The 24,497-nt window shown below is 53.8% G+C and overlaps 2 protein-coding genes across 2 annotated transcripts in view; both read right to left on the bottom strand.

The window, feature by feature from the left end:
- LOC128945972 (uncharacterized) overlaps positions 1-13,902 on the bottom strand; it is a 37,286-nt gene extending 23,384 nt beyond the window's left edge. The window contains exon 1 of the mRNA XM_054289906.1: positions 13,819-13,902. The gene's annotated coding sequence lies outside the window, so the exon portion shown is untranslated. The remainder of the gene's footprint in view (positions 1-13,818) is intronic.
- A 232-nt stretch (positions 13,903-14,134) lies between these two features.
- LOC128945971 (bcl-2-binding component 3, isoforms 3/4-like) lies at positions 14,135-14,892 on the bottom strand. Its single transcript, XM_054289905.1, has 2 exons — positions 14,879-14,892; positions 14,135-14,741 (listed from the first exon to the last, which is right to left on the bottom strand). Exons 1-2 carry the CDS (start codon positions 14,890-14,892, stop codon positions 14,135-14,137), a joined length of 621 nt encoding a protein of 206 aa, XP_054145880.1.
- Between the last annotated feature and the right edge of the window lie 9,605 nt (positions 14,893-24,497).

Genomic DNA, 24,497 nt, shown 5'->3' with positions numbered 1-24,497 from the left:
ACTACGAGAAGAAAGGAGTGCCACCTTCCACGGTGCCAGCGCTGAGATGAGCAGCAGAGGGTCACGTTTGGAGGACACTGCCATAGCTACAGACCTCCCAGTCTGGCATTCTGTGCTAATGTAGGTTCAGCACATTCAGATCAGGATTAGAAACAAAGAGCTGGATGCCAGCACCAGCCCCAAATTCACAAGCAGAGACTCGGAGCACAGGCAGCAACCCATTCTGCTCCAACATTTTCAGGGATTATTTCAGCAGGTTACTCAGCAACTCCCTGATGTGGCCCTGGTGATGTCAAAGAACACCTTACCTCTACTTCATTGTCTCATTTCCAGCCCTATTTCTACCTCCAAACAGATCCCAAGTGACCTGTTCCTCTCAGGCAGCTGCATGGGTGGAATTTACCCTTGTCCTCCTTTCCCCTTTTCCTCAGAGCAGTTGAACACAACCATACAAGCACAGGGCTTGGCTCTCAGCTCCCCAGGCACCTCATTGTGGAAAACCCACCCCATCCAGCTTTTTGAGTACAAGGTGAGGTATCTCCCTGCCCTGCTTTGAAATTGGTGACAAGTCTCACTTTAGAGCCCCAGGTATTAAGTGTACAAGTGTGTCTGTCCTCAGCAGCAAACAATTCCTTGAAGAGTCTTCTGCATTGTTTTCCATAAAATAATCCAGTTTCTGGCTGTTGGAAGGTGTGATGTCCCAAACAGGCCAGTGACACCTGCTGTGCCTCTGTCCATCACAGCACTCCAGGATATCCAGCTCAGAAAGGCCAGTGGCCTTGCACTAAATTGCCTTTAGGCACATGAAAAACTGCTCTGGTATTTCTGGAAAATCACAGTGACATGCCTAGCCTGTTCTCAGGCTGGGGCTTTTCACTCCAGAAAGGCACTTTTAGGGGTCACACAGAGAACTTTTGGTAGTTTGACACCTGCCTCCACTTTACTTTTCCCTCACAAGGTTGGTGCAGAACACTCCAAAGTCACAAGGCACCTCCTAGACAGGCTGACACCTTTCTGCTGCTTTTCTCCCTAAAGCAACAACCAAAACTCACCCTTATCTGCATCCAGAGCCCCTGCACAGCAAGGAGCAGCACACACTGAGCCCAGGCTGGCACACAGTGATGCCCTGCAGGAACTGGGGGTGGCTGGGTGGGTGAAGCCTTGGTGGGGATGCTGCTGTCACTGAGTTATCCTGCATTTGTGCAGCCCAGCTGTTCCTCATCTCCTAACCCAAGGCTTCAAATCCACAGTTCACCAAGGCCAGCCTGCCAGGATGATCCCACAGGGACACTAAAGCAGCTGAGGGGAGGGATGGGAGCACAGCCCCTGCTGGCCATGCCCGTGTGCCCAGCGTGGCTGTGCCCTGCCAAAGGCTGGCAGCTCCCACTGCTCCAGGGCTGCTCCAGCTAGCAATGCAAGGAGCCAACACTGCTGATGAGCTTCTCCCCTCCTGCCCCTGCCCCAGGGATGGGGCTGAGCAGGCACAGGTGGCCACACAGCTCTGTTTCCCCTGACTGCCCCCCTGCTCTCCCCAGGGGTGCTCACCCCTTTTTACCAGGGATCAAAACTCAGCACAGCAGGAGCAGCTAAAGGTTCCCTTTGTCCCAGTTTATGGACCAAACCCTGAATCTTTTTACAAGGAACTGGGGGTTGGGTTCTGAGTATTAGGCATCTTTCTATTTCACCCTTTTCTGTAGTCCATAGTATATTCTATAGTCTCTCCAATGAGTCCTTTTCAACAGGAAACAAATTTATTGCCATGTGTGGCAAAGGTCTGTACAAAAGCCACAAGCAGGGGAGGACAGGACCAGTCACCCTGAAAGTGCCCATCCTTTCTGAGGTGCAGATCCAAGGATGAGTCCAGCACACCTGCAGCTTCAGCCAGGCTTTAAAACACAAATAGTCTGGAACACGCGCAGGCAATATCTAGTTTCTGCAGGAAATTGCACAGCGTGGATATCCAAACATTGCCACCAAGCAAAAACAACATCTTGGTTTGCCAGCTCATGTCACACAAACCTAAATTCCTTATAGGAGACACTGTTCAGCCAGTGCTGAGCAGCAGTGATACTCTTCCACAGCTCTGGAAAGCCCTGGGGCTCCACAGCAGCCAGGCAGGAGGCTGCAAATCCTTAGCAAAGACAAGGATATGAGTTCTGCAAGGATGTGCACCCTGTGGAGGGGCAGTGAGCCAGGGCACCCCAGCCTGTGTTTCAGTGCTGGTTTCAAGCCCTGCTCAGCTGCTGCAGGAACTCCCACGCAGGCTCCACGTGCCTGCACAGGCAGGGCAGCACCAGCCCCAGCTCCCTGCAGCTCCCCAGCCCTGCCAGCATCCCCAGAACGTGCTCAGCTCCCTGCATGTCCCTCCAGAGCTGTGCCTTCCTTGTGGCTGCAGCACCAGGGCAGAACCCCCTTGGCTTCCAGGCCGTGTGCTGGATCTTTGCTACGTGCTGACACATTTCCTTCCTGTAGTAAAATCACCTCCCATCCATAGGCTACAGCACTGCCTGGAGACCCAAAGCTTCAAGGAGCCAATCCTTCCTGCCCATCCCCCTGGAGAAGCAGCAGAAGTGCATTCTGAGCTGTGGTCATACCCAACCCCTTGGCACATGGGCTGCAGAATGCCTCAGGACATCAGGGTGAAGGCAGCAAATATTCTGACAGGTGACTGGTGCCAGTGACAGCACCTTCCCAAAACCACTGTGATTCACAGCTCACGTCAGCAGGGTGGAAAAAGTGACCCTTTCCTCCTTCAGAGGAAACAACAGACATGCTTCAACAAAAAAAAAAAAATATTAAAGAATAAGGGCTTGTCCAGCAGAAAACCTGAGCAAAACTCAATTCCCACAGAAGCAGAGGGATCTTCCATTGACTTTAATCCCTCTTTTTCTTGTCTGTCCTTAATTCCCTCTCGCTCCTCCCCACAGGAGCAGGCAAAGGAGTGCCAGCCCAGCAGTGGCACTTGCAGAACAGCTGTTGTTTCACAACTACCTGCAGCAAGAAAATCAAGAAACCTGACAGAGCGTGCCAGAAATAATCTCCCTGAAAGACAGAGCAGCTGGGAAGGGCTGCAAGGAGCCATCCCTGGCACAGGGCAGGTGGGTGCTCCAGTCCTGCCTGTGGACACAGGGCAGGCAGTGACCCTCTGCCCCACAGCCCCCAGGGGTGACAGCACAGGTCCAGCAGGGCAGGAAGGAGGCAGGAATGAAGTCCCAATGAAAATCAGTGAAACCCACTGAAATCTCTGTGACCCTCACATCCAAGGCATCACCCCTGTGAAGCCTGTGCTGAACTTCCCTCCCAAGCTGCCCCTCCACTGGGGGTACAAGCAGAGAAGGAGCAAAGGAAGAGAAATTAATTCAGCCCCTCATCTGGGAGCTGGGTTATTTGGTGATTTTGAGGGTTGTCTTGTGCAGGGTCAGGAGTGATCCTTGTAGGTCCCTTCCAACTCAGGAACACAAAGTTCTGACCCATCTCTACAGCAATGCAGCTCCACAGCCACCAGACCAAACCAACTGTTATTTATCCAGCTTAAAATGAGCTGTCCCCACACCTCCACTATTAGAAATCCTAATTTAAGCCATGTGAGGCTGAACCCCAGCCCTCTACCACCAGCAAAAGAGCAGATTAACAGCAGGCTCTGAAGGCTGCTTGGCTGGACTCCGCAGAAGATCCTGTCCCAGAGTTACTTCTCTAGAAACCTTCCTGCACACTCAGGAAATGCTCCCAGACACCCCTAATGCAGCCCCTGCCAGTGATGCCTTGGGAAGGCTGATCTAGAGCAGAGAGTGGACAGAGCTAGAGAATAAAGCAGGGATTTATTAAAAGGATCTCCTCAATGGATGCACCTTGGGCAGCACAAGAGCCCAGCCAGGGCTGCACCCAAGATGAACCAAAATGGTCACAAAATGGTCATGGGCTCTCTTATCAGTTCTGCTCCATTTCCATATTGGAGTTAATTGTCCCATTCCAGCTCCAGCCCATGCACACCCATGCACACACACTGCAAGCAGTCCCACCCTGCTTGTTTTTCTCTCTCAGCCCACCGTGTTTGTGCTCTTGGGCCTGAGATTTGGATCATTTGTCCTTGGTCCCCAGCTGGAGCAGGAATTGTTTTGTCTCCCTGCTCTGTGCACAGAGCTCACCATCCCCTCATATGAAGCCCAGACCCACACACTAAAGCAGCACAGAATGTGAAAAATAGAAAAGCTCAAACCTAAGGCATCACCAGAGGGAAAGTTGTACCTCTAACAACAAAATCAGGTATCCCACTGACACATGGCAACATGTATTTAGGTGCCTACACTGAACTCAAATTAGGGATCTCAGTATTCCTCCTTGCCATGTGTTATCCTCAATCAGCACAGGGGACAGAAAGAACCAGGGTAGGTCCTCAAATACCACCTAAATCCACATCTCCTTCCTGCTTCCAGCCAAAGTTGCACCTCCTTTTGTGTGTTTGAGGGAGGATGGGCAATGCTTGGGACCTCCTAAGCAGTGCCTCAAGGAGCATCCAGCAATCAATCCACGTTCCATGGAGTTGTCCTGCAGCACTGCAGTAAAGCTCTTCCCAAAAAAATAAAATTCTTCTTTTTTGACTGTCTTAATTAACACATGCAGTAGCTGTAAACAAAGGTGAGACTCTCCAGGAATCAAAGCGAGGTGCCTGGAAAGATTACAGAGCAATTATCACACACAACATTCCAGCCTGAAATCACAGGAATGGACTCCCTGTATTTCTTACACACCTTTTTGGTGGCATTGCCCTGATCCTTTATGGCTGCAGAACCCACTGATCAGAGAGGAGCTTTAAGGAGTACAAACATGCCAGTCTGGATCATAAAACTTCCAAATAACCTGCTGCTTCCTCCTGTGCTCTGGACAAGGGCAAACCCTTCAGAGCAAAGAGGCATGAACTTCATTAAGGAGCAATTATGGAATAATCTGTGTCTTGGAGAAAACTGCTTCTAGCTGTGTCAAACACAAGCCAGGTTATGTAATTTATTTACTTCCATTTTATACAAATATTTCTACCTACTGCAACTCATTATCTTTACAAAAGTTTATTTAAATAGTTGGCTTTAATTATTATGTCAAGAAGTCACGGAGACCAGAGAGAGGCCACAGAGGAATTCCTGCCCTTGGAGAATTTCTCCAAGGCATGCTGCTGCATCCCAGAGCAAGAAAATATCAACTCCTAAAGGGTCAGAAGCAAAGATTTGGCTCTTGCTGCAGCAGACCCCTTCTGCAGCATCCCTGCTTGCAAGCACCAACTCATTTACACAGTTCCCAGCACCAGACCTGGCCAGAGGCTCCTGGACAGCCCAGCTGAAGAGTTCAGCTCTGGCAGAATCCTCATGGCTCAACGTTTGCATTCACAAGGGGTTTTGTGGCCCCCACTTCCTTCACCGTGCACACCTGAGGTGCTGGCACAGCCCTGCCACCCTGTAGCACCTCACCCCATGACTAACTCCCTTTTTTCCTGTTTTTCCTTCCTCCAGCAGCCTCTCTCTCTCAGGAACAGGAGTGCAGCCTGCTCAGTCCCGATTGTTCAGTGGTGGCCGGAGCCCTCCCAGCTCTGTTTGCCACTGGGAAACCTGAAATTATTCCTTTATCTTGGGTCACCACAGCTGATTCAGCACTGCCTGGCACAGGCCCACGCTGCAGCCCTCCAAACCTTCCAGAGGACGGTGTTCCTGCCCAGCCAGGGCTGGAACAAGATGTTCTTTAAGGTCCCTTCCAACCCAAACCATTCTAGGATTCTGTATTTCTGGTGACTCTGCTTTATATTCAGTTTGTTCACCCAAAACAAATTAAAAGCCAAGAAGAAGGGGGTTTAAGATCCACCCCCATTCCCATTGGAATATTTCAGTTCTTAAAAATCTGCCTTTGCAGGAATGGAAATAAAATGGTGTCACAAGAGGAGCCATCAGCTGAAGGCATCAGGGCTGAGACCTGGGATGGTCCCACAGCTCCAGTCCAGATCCAAACACAGCCTCACATGGTCTCAGCTCTCACTTTAACACAAGCCTTGTCTCCAAGGTCTTTGCCCTTCATTTACCACCTCCAAGAGCAACTGAAGAGATAATTCATAAGAAAAATCACCCAAAATGAGCCAGATCCATCTGGCTGTGGAGAGACTCTACACAGACTATACTGTGACATTCTTTAGATCTTTTAACTAAATCTAACTCTGAAATTTATCTGAAGGACCGAGGAAAAGTCACCCTGGGAACTGCTGCTCAAAGCTCCCAGCTCAGAGCAGCAGAGCCCCTGGGAGAAACCAGGTCCCTGTAAAAGGTTCTTATCACTTCTCTAAAACTGGAGCAGCAATAACAGGAAGAAATTGTTTTGGCAGGACTTACACCACATAAAGTCAACTCATCAGCCAGTGGTGTGTGAAATCTCCCTGGAAAACACAGAGGGAGAGAGAGAGCACAGGGTGCAGAGAGCATCCCCCAGGCTCAGCTGGGCTCCCACACACCCTCCCCAGCCATGCTCAGCATTCCCACACTAAGGGGTCTCACCCACAGCATGGGGCAGCACAGACCCTGCTGCCATCACCCTCACCATGGGGCAACACTGACACTGCTGCCATCACCCTCACCATGGGGCAACACAGACCCTGCTGCCATCACCCTCACCATGGGGCAACACTGACACTGCTGCCATCACCCTCACCATGGGGCAACACTGACACTGCTGCCATCACCCTCACCATGGGGCAACACTGACACTGCTGCCATCACCCTCACCATGGGGTCTCACCCACACCACAGGGCAACACTGACCCTGCTGCCACCATCCATACCATGGGGGCACCCTCACCCTGCTACCATCACCCACACCATGGGGACAGGCTCACCATGGTGCCACCACCCACACTATGGGCAACATCCTCACCCTGCTGCCATCACCCTCACCATGGGGCAACACTAACCCTGCTGCCATCACCCAAGCCATGGTGCCATGCTCACCCTGCTACCATCACCCACACCATGGGGCCATGCTCACCCCGCTGCCATCACCTAAACCATAAGGTCACCCTCACCCACACCATGGGCTAACCCTCACCCTGCTGCCATCACCCACACGATGGACAACACCTTCACCCTGCTGCCATCACCCAGCCCATGCAGACAGGGCACTCTGTGGAATGCCAGGACATCACCCTGAGCCCTGCTGCTTGTCCCAGCTTTCCCATTATCCCTCAGTGGATGCTCCCAGTGTGACAGCAGAGGGACACAGGGTGTGCTGCTCTCCTGCTCTCACAGCTGCCAGAGCCTTTCCCAGCTCCAGTACCCAGGCTGCAAATCCAGTTTAGGACGTGCTCAGCACCCAGGAACATTGTCCCTACAGTGCAAGGGAGGGATAGGAAGGTGGTAACAGCCCCTGGGATTGCCTGATGGGGTTTCACCCTTCCAGTGCAAACCCAACACCTCTCACTGCCCAAAGATGCAGGGAATGCTCTCCTCCTCCTCCCACTCTCAGCTGCAGAGCCAAGCTCAGGCAGGACCCTGGTGCCACCCCTGCCCCAGCCTGCTCAAAGGAGGCCACAGGGTGCTGTGGTGGAGCCCAGCTGCCTGGCCAAAGCTCCTCTCTGGAGTTCTGCAGCCACCGTGGGCCAGCAGGACGTGTGACCTCCCCCTGCAGTGACACAGCTCCCGTGCTGGGGACAGCCACTCACACAGTGCTGTTGTTCCCTCACACAATAGGCACTCCTCCCAGCCACGAGTGACACGGGGCAGCTTTCAACTGATTAATGGTTCTCTCAAACAAGCCCTGAGTGTGCAGGAGGCCCTGGCAGACAATGCCAGCCCAGTGGCAGCAGGACAGCATCAGCTGGTGCCCTGTGCCAGCGTGAGAGCAGCAGCAGCAGCAGATGAGCTACGGGCACTGCCAGCGTGGCTGGTGCAGGGAGGGACACAGGACAGACAGCTGCTGCCAGGCTCCCCGTCCCTCTGCCAGGCACGTGGCAGCACGGGCACGGCCCTGAGGCTGCCTGGGTCCCTTTGTGTGCCAGCCCTGCCATCCTGCTCCACAAAGCCAGCACAGCCTCCCCTGCACAGCCTGCAGGGCTCTGCTGGGGCAGGAGAAGCTCAGGAAAAAGCCCTGGGAAAGTTCCAAGCTGAATTCTGCCCTGGTGTGCAGCAATGTCACAGATCAGTTTCTTTGGGTCTGGATTGAAGGCACTTGAGGAGGTAGCTCATGTTCACATTCAGGTGTTTGTTATTTCTTATCAGTAAAACAGCCTCACAACTATGAGATCAGCAGCTTTTCATTAGAAGGCACAAAATAGCTAACTATCTCTTGGTACAAGGTCTTTTAAGACTGAACTATCCAAGACTGAACTGACACCTGGATTATTTCCCCTTTTAACCCAATAACTGATCCCTGGAAGCCCACAATGAGGACTTTACTGCCCAATTACAAAACATCACCCAAACCCATAAAGGAGTGAGAAAAAGCATGAAGAAGAAACCCAGGACAACACCCTGTACCCTCCATCTTGCTTCTATTCACAACACACTAAAAATCCCAAATCCTAAAATTTCTCACTAAGTGATACACCTACACTCTCTATAATCTATTTCACACTTGTGGATTCTAGTCTATCTTGAAGTCTGGGAAACTTTCTCCATGAATGAGGGTCAGAGTCAGTGCTGCCCTGGGGGTCAGGGCACCACAGAGCAGACACAGAAATATTCCCTGTGTGCCCTGGATTGCACAGTGACACGTGCAGCTTTGCTCTTTGCACCACCCTGGTTTGGTGCCTTCCCTCTTTTGGGATGGCAGCCAAAAGGGAATGAAAAGCCCGAGGAGGGTGAGCAGCCAACAACTAAGCTTTGGGATCCTCCTGCTCCTGCCGGCAGCCAAAACATCCCAGGCAGCCTGAGAGGAGCTGCGGCTCACACGGGTGAGTGAGGAGCAGCCTGTGCAGAGCCCAGCCTGGGAAAGGCAGCAATCAAAGCCAACCATCTAAGCCACAGGATTAGTGCAGGGGGAAAGGCACAGTGAAAGCAAACACAGGCAGAGCAGCTCACTCCAACACCCCATAGGAACTGAGGCCAGGTGAACAGGCCCTGGTCATGCCACGAGGCTGTGGCAGGTGAGAACAGAGCTGCCACGTGCTCTGCCTGCCTGCACACACCCCGAGAGCCAGGCCACGTGTGCTGCCATCTCCAGCAGTGCTCGGTGGGTTCTGTACCCCACAAACCCTGATTTTACATCTCTCAGGGTGCACCTGCTCCACCCCCCTGGCTACCCAAGGTGCCCACCACACACCAGCCACAGACAGGAGCAGGCTGAGCAGCAAAACACTGCCAACTGCAACAAAGGACTGTGCCCTGCTCAATCCTCACTCCAAGTTTTCCTTAACCCCGAGGTTTCCCATGGAAAACCAAAGGGGCGGGTTTGGTCAGAAACGCAGGGATCTGGGCTAAGCATGAACCCTGCACAACCCCAGCTTGGAGTTTTGTGCTCCTCCTGCAGCCCTGGCTATCCCACCACATCCTTTCAGCACAGTGAGACACTGGAGGATGTGAGCAAGCCCGAATCCTGCCCTTGCCCCAAACAATAGGCTCTGCAATAATGGTGCAACCAGAATTTCCTGTGCGGCGGCGCGCGCCAGCTCCGGGGAGAAAACACCCTGGGAAAGCTCTGCCACAGCAACACAGCACCAGGGCAGCTCCTCCAGGCTCCTGCCCCTGCTGGGATGCTCCTCTGGCAACAGGGAAAGCACCACAACTGAGCCCAGGCTGGGAAGAAGGGAAAAAAACCACACCGGTGGCTTGGAACAGGAGCCATCCAGGCTGGGGATAATCATTACTGCAGCAGCTTCTTTCAACATCTGGACCTGGCTTTTCTCTCACAGATGTTTCATATCCTGCAGTGCTTGGGAAAGCAGCACAGAGCAGGCTGGAGCTTGGGAGGCTCATGGAAATCTCTCCATCTCTCCTGGAAAGACGGCACAGGTACAGCAAGGACAGAGGTTCTGATGGCATCAGGCACCAGAGGCTGCATCCGCAGCCAAAATGCTCCAGAGCTGGAGCTTCTGTCTGGAACAAGGGATCAGCACAGCCCCAAACCCTGAGAAAAGCCAAGGACAAGCTCCTATAGCAAAGCAGGAATGGAGGATGATCCCAGGCTGGAGCAGGGGAGGAGTGCAAGGAGCGCCCTGAGAAGGAAGAAGGGGCAGAGCCAAGGTGTGATGGATGAATTGGTCACAGCCACCACTCTCCATCACCCTGCACCACCAAGGGAGAGAAAGGGAAGAAACTGGGAGAGAAGTCAAGCCTGGGAAGGAGAGAGGAGTAGCATGAAGGTGTTTTTAAGATTTGGTTTTATTTCTGCACACCTTCCCCATCAGCCCAGGAAGCCCATCACTCTGGATGTGCAGAGAGGTCAGCATTTACTGCAGGAGGAAAGAGCTCAGGAAATGGGTGATGGCACCTGAGCCTGGCTTAGCAGGATCCTGAACCACTGGGGATGCTCCAGCACCTCCATGAGACCTCCTGGAATGAACACAAGTGCCCAAATCCACTCCTTTCCTGCTGGATTTAGCACACAAACTGTGAGCCAGCAGCTGACACATCAAAGAGGGAACCAGGGAAACAGAAACAAGGTTTTCACCCCATTTCTTCCATCAGCTCCCCTGATTAGCCTCTGCCTTGTTCTCCCCAGGGCTGAAGGGAGGATGAGGATCCCACCCACACAGATGCTCCCACCAGCCCAGGCTGTGGGCACCAGGGCAGGGCTGACCCCATGAGCCCTTAAAATCCCCCTGCACCTGCAGCAGGTAAATGCTGAAGGGCAGAAAAAGCCAAGCCTTGATGCCAGGATTAAGGAGGGCTCTGGGTTTGGGATGGGGACAGAAGAGGTGAGGCCAGAGCTGGTGAGGCCCCAAATCCAGCACACAATCCCTGCAAAAAACCAACCCCAGAGCCCAGCACAGCTCCTGGTGGGCCCCAGAGAAGGACTGGCTTTACTGGGCAGGATGAGCAGCTCAGCACCACCTTCCAACAGAGGCAACACAGAGCTGTGGGCTCCAACCCTCCTTCCAGAGAAGAACAGCAAAGAAACCTCATGCAAGAACACCAGAACTCAACCTACACCAAAAAACAATTACTGGGAGATAACTGGAAAACATTTTTAAAGTTTCCTCAGAGAAAAAAAAAATCCAAGGCTACTCCACAGTTTCTTATTTTACCAACTACTGGGAGCCAGCAGGCTGCAGTGGGATTGGGAGCTGGCCTCCTTGCACTCAGCCCTAAATGACCCAAAATTCATTTGTTGGTGTTTATTTGCACAAGAATTTCCCCCAAAACTGCGTGGTTCCCAGACAAGCATCGCTGCCTAATCCTCCAGCCAGGCTCACCCTGCTCATCTCCCCGCCACCAAAATCCTTTGTGATGTTTGCAAAATGCCCCCTTCTGGCAAATTCCAACGCAGGTTTTCAGGTCAGACCGTGCAGATGAAGAAAACTCCAATAAATCTGTCATTTAACGGAAAAATAATACAGTGTCCTAATGTCAGCACCAAGCCAGGAATAACCTCCTTCCCACAGCTATTGCAGGCTACGTGCAAGAAGGCCAAATGCAACAAACTTTTCATAAAAAACACCCCACAAAAAGCCAAGTTGGTGATGTTCATGCCCTGAAACAAGGCTGGCAGGGGGCCACAGGCTGCACACATGGTGACATCCCTGGCTCATGGTGCCAGCAGGAACCTGGCCCATGGAGGGGCAGGGAAGAAGCAGCTCCCACCCACCCTGAGGCAGAGGAATTTTATTAAATCAGCTCATATTCAAAAATTGGGGAAGTCTTTGGGATCACCAGACACAAATACAGCAGCAGGAACACAGGCAGAAGTAACTGCTCCAAGTGTCACTGGGCTCCAGTAATTAACTGTGGGGTTTTCAGCTCCCCAGCTCAGATCTGGGATGTCCCAGACTATTGCTGAGGCTTACTAAAGTAAATCGAAAAGCAAACCCATTCTTGAACTTCACCTGGAAGTTCCAGAAGAGCCTGCAAGCTGGAGAAAACAAAACCCCACTGAACAGGATGGCTGAGAGCAATCAGCGCTCAGGAAAAGGAGCAATAACAGCAGGCAGGAACCTCCGGAGCTTGAGAACCAGGATGGGAAGAAATAACTTTAAAACAGGCGTAGGATGAACCAAAAATGGAGCAAAGGACCGAAATCAACTTGTTGCACCTGTGGCTTTTATCTCAAGTGTAATTTCTAGACTCATCTTTCCAAAGCAGACCTTTCTGCTTTACTTCCAGCTGTACTTCATCAGGAGGCTCCCCCAAGGAGGGGATGCATTTTCCCTCCCCATGTGATGATGCACCTGCCTCTCCCTCCTCCCCACCAGCAGCTTCTTCCCTTGGACCATCCCTTAGCACCTGTGCCAGTGATGGCACCACCCAGAGCTCCTGGAGTCCCACCTGGACAAGCTCCTGAGCTCTGGGACAGCTCCTGGGGCAGCAGGAGAGCAAGACAGCAAGGTCACTGTCACCTCTGAAGGACAGAGCCCTCCCTGAGGCAACAGTGGGCACCTCAGTGTCACACAGGGGGACTCAGGGTGGCTGAGTCTGTAAATTCCCTGGATTCCAGAAAGGAGTGGCAGCACAGTGTTCCCTCTCCACCCAACACTAACACCCGGCCAGCCTTCCTTGCAATGCACAGAAATCAGATTAATTCCAGGAAAACGAGGTGGCACAGCAGAAATTCAGCACTCCCAGTCCCTGTCTGGTCAATGAGGCACCAAAAGTCACTGGAATGAGCCGTCCTGCCAGCACTGGAGCAGGGCACCCAAACCCTCCGGGCAGGAGCGCCAGCAAAGCATCCACCTGCACCAGCACTTACTGTAACAGACCTAAATTTGGCAATTTTACTTTCCACAAAGCCAATCAGAGACGATACCGGGCAGGGAGTGAGCAGCATTCCATAAATACTTGATTCGAACAGTTCCAGCAGTTTGGACCCGGCAGAGCCAGGGTTTAATCGGCTGTGAGCAGCCAGCCCGTGGGCTCGGGGCTGTCCCGGCACCGCAGCCCGGTCCTGCTGCCGGGATCTGTCGTCACCCAGGAAGGATTCGTGCCTTGTTTTATAACAAAACCCGAGGGAGGAGCAGGGAGGTGATATCAGCCATTAATCCCCGCGTTTTGAAATCTCTCATCTCATAAATGTTCAGGTGTAAAACCAACGCACCAAGGTGGAGGTGGGAACAGGGACCCTCCGGCCAGGCTCTGTGAACGCCTCAGTGAGAGTTTCTCGCCGTCAGCTTCCCCAAAACCACTAAAACCACTAACTGAACGCTCCCAAGCACGGAACTCCCACCAGAGCCCACAGAAATGTTCCCCTGGACTCAAACGCACCCTGAATCACCCTGGGCGAGCAGTGACCCCGTTCTCGGGAGCTCACACGGGTGTAAACCCGGCTCAAACCGCTCAATTCCCACACACGGAAAATAAACCCAGACCCGGGCACGGCAGGAACTGCCCCGCTCAGCTTCGGGCTGGTGCTTCCTCAGCAGCTCCGACACAGCCAAAAACCCCAACAAAGAAAAGATTCCCACGTGATGTTCTATCAAAAAGGGAGGTTTTGCGAAACTAATCCGAACTTCGCGGCTTTGTGACCGTTCTGGGGGACAGGAGGGTTTGTCCTGCAGGTACCTGCGGAGGTGACACGGATTTATGGGGTCAGAGAAGTGATGCGAGGCTTCACTCTCATTGAAGCCGCGGCTCCGGGGGCAGCCCCAGCCCGGGCCGGGGCTCGGGGGTCCCGGTGCCGGTCCCGGTGCCAACCCGCTCTTACCTCGCTCACCGCATGGCCTCGGCGCCGCACGCTCACGCGGTCCCGGTGATCACGGTAAAACTCTGCGCTGGCGTCGGAGAGTTGAAATGTTTTTTTTAAAACAAAAATCTTAAAAAAAAAAAAGTTTTAAACCACCAAAAAGAATAACAAAATAAAAATTTTAAAAGCGCCCGAAGGTGCGAGCTCCTGAGAGGGAGTTGAAAAGCACGAGCAGAGAGCAGCCCCGCACCGGGAGCCGCTCCCGCCGCCCTCCCGGCTGCGCCGGGCGCTCCCCGCCGGCCCCGGGCCGGGAGCCCCGGCAGGGCCGGCGGAGCGCTCAGGGGGCGGCGGCGCGGCCCCCCCCGAGCCGGGCTCGGGCCGTCCCCGGCGCCCGCCCGCGGGCAGCGGGGTTCGGGGGGCGGCCACCGGGGCCCGCCGCGGGCCGTGCTGCTCCGCGCATCCCCCGCAGCCCCGTCCCGTCGGGGCCCGCCCGGCGCCGCCGCCGCCGCTGCGCGCACACGGCACCGACGGCGAGCGACGCGAGGCGAGGCGAAGCGGCCGCTCCGTGCGGTGCCGGCCGCGCTGCGAGCCGCGGGGATCGCTGCGGGATCTCTGAGGGATCGCTGCGGGATCTCTGAGGGATCGCTGCGGGTTCGCCGAGCGCCCGCCCGCCGGGCCCAGCCCCCCCGCCCGCCCGGCGCCGCCCCGGCCCGGCCGCGCTGTCCCGCCGGAGCTGCTTGGGGCTGGGGGCGATGCCCGCACGCAGCTCTCGGGGGTCGCTGTCCCCGCTGTGTCCCCGCTGTGTCCCTGTCGTGTCCCCGCCCCGCTCCGGCGAGCAGAACAATCGGAGGAAGCGCGGCCGCGGCCCCGGCCCGGCCCACGCAGCCCCGGCACCCCCGGCCCCGCAGGCCGAGCCCCAGGCCGGGCTCTGAGGGCTCCGGGCTCTGAGGGGACCGCGCTCTGTCCCCCACAAGGGCCCGGGGCTGGAGCCACATCATCCCCAATGTCCCTTCCCCGGTGACAACAGGACACTTTGCTCCGGCACACTCAGAGCACCCAACACCAGCTCTTCCATCACTACTGAGCCGCCCACATGGCGGGAATTAAATTTACCTCGATTTTATCCAGGGTTCTGGTTCCCAAATGGAGTTACTCTAACTCCGTTATCTTCTTTCAAGCTTCTTTGTTCCCCGTCTCAGAGAGGGAGATTCCTTCTTTCCCCTGCTTCTACGCCTAGGTAGAAGAAGAGGAGGCCTTCTACCCCACCACAAACCCTCCAGGGCAAGCCCAGCTCGTTTGGGCCTGACCAGGTGCTTCAGATCACTGCTTGGAACCAGAAACACCTGGAGAACATCACCAGCCCGTTCCCCACAGAACCATGGAGTCATGAAGGCTGGAAAAGCCCTCTCAGACCATCCAGTGCAAGATTCCCCCAGCACTGTCAAGGCCACCACTAACCCGTGTCCCCAAATGCCACATCCACACATTTTTTTTTAACAGTAAAAGCTTAAAATGAGGGTTTTCCTACCCTAACCATGCATCCCCCTCTCCATAAATCCTTGCAAACCCAGGCCTGCTCTCCACCCATGTTCCTGCATGGATAAATAGGAGATCACACAAATAAAAGAATTGCTTTGAAGAAACTGCCTTTATAATATTAAAAATAGTACAGGGAAATGAAATAATTATTTGGACAAGGCTTAGTGGATTTAATTGCTGCTTTTCCATCACGTGTAATTGATGTTTTAAGTGATGCTAAGAGTGTTTCCCGTGGAGAGGCAGGTGTGTGCCACAGAACGAGGCTGTTGTTAATAGGATAACCACAATTAAGTGTAATTGGGAGCATCATATCAATCACTCCTTGCAGCAGCACGCGTGCAGTTTTCCACCTGCTTTTGCCATGGTTTCAATGATGCATCAAAGCCAAAGAAAATACTTGAAATTCACCGGGGGCAGCAAGAAACTCCTTAACTTTCTGTGCCATTGGCCCATTGATGGGGAGTTAATCTGAGGGGCAAAATTCCATTCCAGTTCTGCCAGGACCCAACATCTGATGGAGCAGCGCCGTGGCAGGGCAGTGTTTGAGGCTGAGCTGTGTTCCAAGGAGAGGAGACTGACACAGGGGTCACATCCAGCCCCCTGCCCATGCCACAAACACCTGGCACCACGGGGAGCACCCACAGAGCTGCTGTCCTGGGCATCAGACACCTGGGGCTGGGGAAATGGGGCTCTGCTCCAAACTGTGCTTAATATTCCCACCAGGAACATCATTAAGTGCTGTCATCTCCTGTTTTCCTCCTCAGGGGAAGCAGCTAGAAGTTCCCTTTTCCAGGAAAGCTGAGAATCCATGGGGTCACACAGCTGCCTAAGCTGGGCTTGAAGAAAACCTTCAGATGCATTTTTTAAAAAAGAAAGAAAAAGAAAAATCACAATTAGCACAAAATCCAGGGGCAGCAACACTGACGTGCCCAAATGGCTGAGGGTAACACCTCACAATCCCCAGCCCTTTTTTTCCCCTAAACCCAGCTTTGATGATGCATCAAAGGTGAAATTTTAAACACGACCCAGCCCTCGGGGTGGCCTCCCCAGCCACTGTCCTGCCTCCCTCCTCACCCCTCCCCCAGCACACATTTTGCTTCCAGAGCCATCCAAGGACATAACCCCTCCAGGGCCGTCCAAACACAGCTCCTGAAATATCTCTGAAGTGCAAAAAAACACAAAACAAGAGTGATAAGGAATTAGCAGCCTCTTGGAAAACCCAAACAACGGTTCTGCAGTGATGGAGGAGTCAGAAAATGTGATTAAATGTGATTAAGTCACCCCCAGCACTCCCTGCTGGGGTGCCTGGCAGGAGCTCAGCCCTGCAGAACTGCAGCTGCCTTGGCCAGGAGACCTCAGCCTTCTGCAGGGGCTCAGATTCACACCTGGGTGGGGTCAGGAGTGGGTCACAAACACCCAGGCTGATAAAATTGGGTCTTGATAAGCTTGTCCTGGTAGGTACCATAGGGTCACCCCATCCCATAAGCTGCAGTCCCTGCCACTCTCAACTCGCTCTCACACCTCTCCTTAGATGATGTGTGCCCTGAAATCCATGAAAACACAAGCTCAGGGACTCCTTAATCCTCATTTCTAATTCAGACCATGTGCTGCAGCTCCTTTCCCTACCCAGAAGGGCTCAGCACTTCCCTACTCCCAATATATTCCTTAGCTTTCACCTTCATTAGGTCCCAGCAGTTTCTTGTCTCCTTTCCTTTTCTATTATATTCAGTTCAAATGTTTCAGCTGATGAGGACACCTGGGCCCAGCACCAGCCTGGTGCCCACCTGGGAGCTCAGATTTGATGCCCAGTACCACCCACCTCAGTTGAGCATCAAATCCGAGCTCCCAGGTGGGCACAAGCTGAGTTTTGCTGGGATACCATGCTCTGATCCAGGCAGGGAATTGCCTCCTAAACGCAGGCAATTTCCCACCCTGCTGCCCATCTGGTGCTCCCCCTGGCTCTCAGGATGGACAAATGCCTGTGCCTGGGCAGGGGATGTTTTAAATATGCCCTAAAATTCAGGTGCTCGAGGTGTGTGGGCTCAAAGGAGGCAGGCATGGGGTGGCTTAGCCCAACACCCACCTTCAGAGCCCCCAATCAATTCATTAAGTGGCCCCTGGGCTGGGTGTGGTGACCCTAATGAGCTCAGGGACAGCTTTAGGCACCAGGGGTGTGATGGCAGGTGAGGGACAGTGGGCTGCACACACACCTCAGGGCCCAGCACAGATTTAATCCATGTTTTAGATAAAGCTCAGCCCTTTGGCTCCAGCCCCATGGGGAGGGGGTTCAGGGGGAGGTTCCCCCAGCCTGGGCAGGGGATGGTGCCCTTACCCAGCATTGGCACCATCACCCAGGGCTTGGATTCCCAAAGATGAGATGAGATAAGGCAAGGCAGGCCCACCCACAGCAGGAGATAGAGACTGGTTTTTCCTCCCTTTAACGTTTTAGTGGCCGCAGGATGGGGCAGAGAAAGGCTCAGCTCATTACCAAACCCTGCTCATTAATGGGTGCTGTAATGAGGGCTCATTGTGCTCCTGCACCCAGCCTGGGTTAATCCAGCGGTGACTCCTGGCCTTGCCCTGGGCTTTGCAAGGGGAATTGTTTAGGGAGGGGAAGAGCCTGGGAGTGCATCCCTGGACCAGCAGGAGCTGCTCAGTGTCACCCACACGCAAACCACAGCAGGAAATCAGCGAGGGAAACCTGGAGGAAAGGGTGAGACCCTGAGGTGAGAGCTGAGCATGAGGCACATCCCTGGAGCTGCTCTGCTGCCAGGAGATCCTCCCTGCTGCAATTCCTGGCTGGTTCTCCATAACTCAGCAGAGAATTTGCTGGATGTGTTTCTTGGTGTCCCCATTTCTTGTGCCTGGCTTTGCAGGACTGGGGTGCTGCTCCATCTGTGGAGGTTTCTTCATGTGTGCACACCATGCAGGGGTCTCCTTCCATCCCAGAGCGTGTCCTGGGCTCCACTTCCATCCTCTGGCTCTGCTCCACCCAGAACACGCTGAGGAGGATCCTGTCCTAACCAGAAACCAGCAGCAGAGGAGTGAACATCAAACAGCGTCAGGAGTTTGCACATCCCCAAATCCGCCCCATGGCCAGGAGAGGCCGAGCTGGGCCCTGCCCTGCCACAGGCTTTGGGATTTATGGGAAAAGCTGCTCCTTGCTGAGGTGATGCCTCGAGGTGTGCTTGGGGTCAGAGCCGGGGTTACAGATCCAAGCTGCCAGGACAGCATCCCCTGGGACATCAGCGTCCCCGGAAACCATCCGGGACAGTGGCATCCCCCAGGACAGCATCCCCCGGTGTCTTGGTTTGGAAAGCCAGGAGTCTGCTAAGGAAGGCAGGAGCCTCCCCTGAGATGGAGAATGTAAACCCTCCCCATCCCTCCCAATTGCTATAAATTTTACATTAAGGGGCTCTCAGGCAAAAAATATGGGAGCAGGAATAACACTTCTTTAATAGGGAAGAAAAAAATAAGAGGATAAAATAAACAATGCAGTACACAATAACAACACTGCCAGAGTCAGAACCCAACCTGACACCCTGTGGGTCAGGGTGTTGGCAGCAGTCCCATTGGAATTGTGGCTCAGCCCTCCTGCAGTGTCAGGGGTGGTTCTGCTGGAGCAGGATCCTGTAGAGAAGGATGGATTCTTCCTCTGAAGATCCAGGGGAAGGAGAGGCAGCTGCTGTTCCTCTGGGGAATCCAGTGGAGAAGCCGTGCTGGTGTCTCAAAACCTCTGGATTATATCTGGGTAGGAATGCTTGGCTCCTCCCTCTGGGCTCCCATCTCCCAATGGGATGCTGTAGTTCTTATCAGCCATGCAGGGACATTCAATAGCTGTTATCAGCAATGTCCCCTCCCAGGGAGGTGTGAATGTGGTCACTCAAAGAGAGAGATAAGGCAAACTGCCCACTTGACAAAGGTAATCTGCCATACAGATGGAAGTAGAATACATCTTGCATTGCAATGTGGAACACCCGGGAAACCATCCCCGGGACAGCATCCCCAGGGACAGGGGCATCCCTGGGGAAACCATCCTGGGACAGCGGCATCCCCCGGGACACCATTCCCGGGACAGCATTCCGGGGACAGCCTGCAGCCGGAGCAGGGCAGGAATAACCCGAGATGTGGGAGGGTTCTGGGGGTTTATCCCGGGTGGAGCAGGCCCGGCCCGTGCCGGTGGAGCAGGAAGGGACTTGCCGGCGTGGGAAGGGCGGCGGGGCTGAGTCACGGAGCATGGCCCGGCCCCGCACAGCCTGATCTCCTCCTCCAGCTCCACATCCCGCACGGCGCCGGCCCCAAATCCACCTGAAAGGCGCCTTTTCCCCCTTCACCCCAAGGAACAGCCTCTTTCCTGTTTCTAAGCAGCTCCAACACACCTAACACTGCTTTTCCCTCCTGTATCCCCAGAATCCCCGTTCAACGCTGCTTCCCCAGCTGGGCTCTCTCAGGAGCAGCACCCAGACCCTGAGTCCAGGCACAGCCCGGGCTGGATGGGAGTGACAGGGAGCAACAGGCCAGCCCCGAGCAGCAAGTGGGAAAACAAGGAAACATTTCCATGTATTAACTTCATTTCCTCCCTCTCCTCCGGCCTGGCAGCCTCACAGGGGGTTATTAATAGCACAGGGTGGATGAGAGCTGTGGCTGGGGCTGCAGGAGCCCAGGGCCTGCCCTGACACCCCTCTGTGCCCGGGAGGGGATGGTCCTGGTGGGATCCAGCCCCTGAACTCACAGCACATCACTCTGTGAGAGATCCACTCTGAACCACATCCCTGCAGCTGCCCTGCAAACACCTCTTAGGAGAACAGCACTGAGGGAAGGACAGGGACAGCCAGGCTCTCCCTGCTCCCCCAGCCTGGGGTTCTGGGAATGGCACTTTTAACATCAAACCTCCTCAATGTCACTGATTTCTCTCTGGGGAGGAGGAAGCTGTGCTCTCCTGTGTTTGCAAAGCAAATGGTGCTGGCACCCAGCAGGGCAGAGGGGGCAGAGAGGCCACAGCCAGAGTCACCCCTCGGTGACACGAGGGGACCCAAATCCCCATTTCCCCACCTGGACAGACCCAAATCCCCATTTCCCCACCTCGAGGGGGCACAAATCCCCATTTCCCCACCTCGAGGGGACCCAAATCCCCATTTCCCCACCTTGAGGTGCCCCAAATCCCCATTTCCTCAGCTCGAGGGGACCCAAATCCCTATTTCCCCACCTGGACAGACCCAAACCCCCATTTCCCCACCTCGAGGGGACCCAAATCCCCATTTCCCCACCTGGACAGACCCAAATCCCTATTTCCCCACCTCGAGGGGACCCCATGCCCCATTTCCTCACCTCGAGGAGACCCAAATGCCCATTTCCCCAGCTCGGTGTCCCTCTTTGCTGCCCTCCCTGGGAGGACACGTTTCTCCAGGGACACCCTCCTGCCACAGCTCACCCCAAAGCCCGCAGACACAGGGGATGCGTTTGTGGGACACCCCCCTGGGCTGGGCTGGGATCAGAGCTGGATCAGGGGGGGATCCCGAGCAGGAGCCCCCAGGCTCTGCCCGGCCCCGCTCCCCCGAGCCGGGGGTGCCAAGCATCGCCCCAGCCCTGCCCGGGCCAGTCCCGGCGTGCCCGCTGCGATGGGCACGGCCTCCAAAGGCAGAGCCGGGAGAGCCCCGGGCACATTTCTGCAGCCTGAATCACACTGTGCCTCTGCAGCAGCGCCGGGACCGGGCAGAGCCCCCTGGACAGCTCCAGGGAGGCTGCACAGAGCGGGCAAACACACTGGAGTGCTGGCAAAGAGCCCTTTCATCTCCAGATCCCCCAGAAATATCCCCCAAGGATCCATCTCCTCCATGGGCTTGGCACTGGTGCAGCTCCAGCAGGGAAAAGTGGGTCCCTGAAAAATATTGCAGGTGGTTTTAAGCATGAAAGAAATAATTTTATTTATCTAGCCTACACTGAAACAGAGTTTCACCTATTGCTGCCCTGGAGATGGTGCTGGAGGTAAAACCCACAATGCAGAAAACACCTAATTTCAAATAAAAGCCTTCAGAGCTCTGGGGAGTCTCCCACCCACCTTGGAAAGCAGCTCAGCTGCCAAATACCCTCTGCAAATCCTGCACCTCATGTCTGGGGAGGTTCCTGCCCTGCAGCTCCCAGCCCTGGCTCTCCCCCAAGCAAACTCTCAAACACCACAGCAGCAGCACGACCACTCGCAGCCAGGCCTTGGAAGGGTTTCCTGGAGTCCTGGCAGCTCCTCCTGCAATGGGAAATGGAGCCACGATCCCCAGGAAAGCCTTGTGGAGGGAGGGAACTGCTGAGCTGCTCCAGGAGCATCCAGGGTGGCTGCAGGTGATGGACGGAGCTCCCTCATCCAGCAGGATGGTCATCCCATCTCATCCCCATCCTCATCCCATCCATCTCATCCCCATCCCCATCCCATCCCATCCCATCCTCATCCCATCCCATCCCACCCCATCCCATCCCATCCTCATCCCTGTGACCATGTTCACAGAGGTCCCAGGATGAGGGAAGAGATGAGGATCTGACTCCATCTTTCAGATGGCTTGATTTATTATTTTATGATATATATTATATTAAAACTATACTAAAAGAATAGAAGAAAGGATTTCATCAGAAAGCTGGCTAAGAATAGAAAAAGAAAGAATGATAACAAAGGCTTGTGACTGGGACAGAGAGTCTGAGCCAGCTGACTGTGATTGGCCATTAATTAGAAACAACCACATGAGCCAATCCCAGATGCACCTGTTGCATTCCACAGCAGCAGATAACCATTGTTTGCATTTTGTTGCTGAGGCCTCCCAGCTTCTCAGGAGGAAAAATCCTAAGGAAAGGATTTTTCAGAAAAGATATCTGTGACATGTCCCCATCCCATCCTATCCACAGAATCACAGAATCCCTGGGTTGGAAGTGACCTTCAAGACCATCGAGTCCATCCCAGCCCCAGCACCTCAGCCAAACCCTGGCACCCAGTGCCACATCCAGGCCTTGTTAAACACACCCAGGGATGGGGACTCCACCACCTCCCTGGGCAGCCATTCCACAACTTTACCACTCTTTCTGTAAAAAAACTTTTCCTGATATCCACCCTGTATTTCCCTTGGCACAGCTCAGGCTGTGTGCTCTGGTTGTGTCAGTTCCTGCAGACAGAGCCCAGCCCCAGCTGAGCACAGGCCCCTTTCAGGAGCTGTGCAGTGATGGGGGCACCCCTGAGCCTCCTTTTCTGCAGGCTGAGCACCCCCAGCTCCCTCAGGGGCTCCTCTCAGGAACCATCCCCATCCCTCCAGGTCCCTCTCATCCCGCCCCCCCAGTGTGGAGCTGTGGTGGGTGACACTCCCTGAGGCACAAATAACACCCCTGGCAACATTGGCTTCACAATTCCCTGCTGTGGTGCCATGCCCATAAATCAGCCCAGTCTCTGGTCACAGCCTGTGTTCTGTGTTCACTGCAGCTCTCCTGCTCACAGTGTCACTGCCATGTATTCTGAAAAGTCCTCTTGCCCAGGATTTCTCTCCTGGGAAGCTGAGAAGCCTTAGAGAAAAAGGAAAACAATATTATCTCATTTGCTTCTCCTGTGTTGTGCTGCTTTGGAATGTGGTTTGGAGATTGTTTACCCAGAGGTGACTGTTCATTGGTTTCAAGTGAACTGTTTTTACTTATTGGCCAATTACAGCCCAGCTGTGTCAGAGCTCTGGAGAAACAAGTTTTCATTGTTATCTTTTAGCCTTCTGTAAGTATCCGTTCTCTATTCTTTAGTATAGTTTAGTATATTCTTTTATATTAGAATATACCTATATTCTTATATATAATAGTATATAAGTATATATAATTAGTATATTCTTTTATATAAGAATATGCTTATATTCTTTTATATAATATAAATCATAAAATAATAAATTAGCCTTCTAAGAACATGGAGTCAAATTCATCACTTCCTCCCTATAACAGAGGACTCCAAAAACATCGCAACAGAGCTTAGTGTGCCCTAGACCCAGATCCCAGAAAATGGTAGGGCAGTTTTTGTTCAATGGAGATCCCAGAAAATGGTGGGGCAGTTTTTGTTCAGTGGAGATCCCAGAAAATGGTGGGGCAGTTTTTGTTCAGTGGAGATCCCAGAAAATGGTAGGGCAGTTTTTGTTCAGTGGAGATCCCAGAAAATGGTGGGGCAGTTTTTCTACAATGGAGATCCCAGACAATGGTGGGGCAGTTTTTGTTCAGAGGAAAAGCAAAACTGAACCTCCCCCTGGATGAACCAGCATTCCAGGTCTGTTCCAGGTCTCACAGCCTCCCCTTCCCCCAGGGCACAGCTGTCTCAGAACTCCCAAAACAAGGAGCTGAGGCTGCTGGGTGAAAGCAGAAAATATTCCCAGGGCAGCCAGGGGCATAAAAGAGGATTCAAGAGGAAGAGAATGGGCGAGGCAGAGGGGCTGACAGTGAGGTGTGCCAGTAAAACACCCAGGGCACCCTGCCCTGATCCCAAACCCATCCTTGCTCAAGGGAAGGGCCCTGCAGAGCTGCAGCTTGCTCCAGCCTTCAGAAACGCCTGAGCTGAGGCTGCTTTGGGTCAGAACTGAGGGATTTTCTCAAATGGAGCTCAGCAAAGTGCAACAGCCCCATGCCAGAGCTGGGCCAGGGGGGAGCCCAGGGAAGCCAAGCTGTGCCATCCTCCCCAGGGCACCTGAGCAGGGAAACACTCGCAAAACCAACACCCCACGAGGCAGGAGACACGTTTGGGATGTGGAACAGGAGCAGCAGAGCCCAGCTTTGCTCCAGGCACTCCAACATTGGCACTGCCAGCTCCAAGTGTCACCTTGATGAAAATCTACAGGCACACACTGGGAGTTTTCTGTTTTAGACTGGCTCTTGGGGCTGTTCTGGAGAAACAACAACAGAGAGCAGCACTCCTCCTTCCCTGGGCCTGGCTCACTTCCAGATTTCACTTTTTCCCTCTGGTTTCACACCAAGAGGCACCTTATTATCATAAACAAATAGTTTATCCAAAGGGAGATGGGAGATAACAGCACATCCTTGGCACATGGAATAACTTCCCTGGCTTGCACAAAAGCTCAGGGAAAGCTGCAGCGGAATGTGGGGGGAGGAATCAGATCAAACAGCTCAGATCAAACAGAACAAACCTCCAGATCAAAGCTAGAACAGCC

This window comes from Melozone crissalis, unplaced genomic scaffold (genome assembly GCF_028551555.1).
Source record: "Melozone crissalis strain CALT ecotype California unplaced genomic scaffold, PUWL_Pcris_2 ptg000068l_1, whole genome shotgun sequence".
Classification (NCBI taxonomy): domain Eukaryota; kingdom Metazoa; phylum Chordata; class Aves; order Passeriformes; family Passerellidae; genus Melozone; species Melozone crissalis.
Note: the sequence above shows the minus strand (reverse complement) of the source record. Positions and strands in the feature narration are given on the sequence as shown.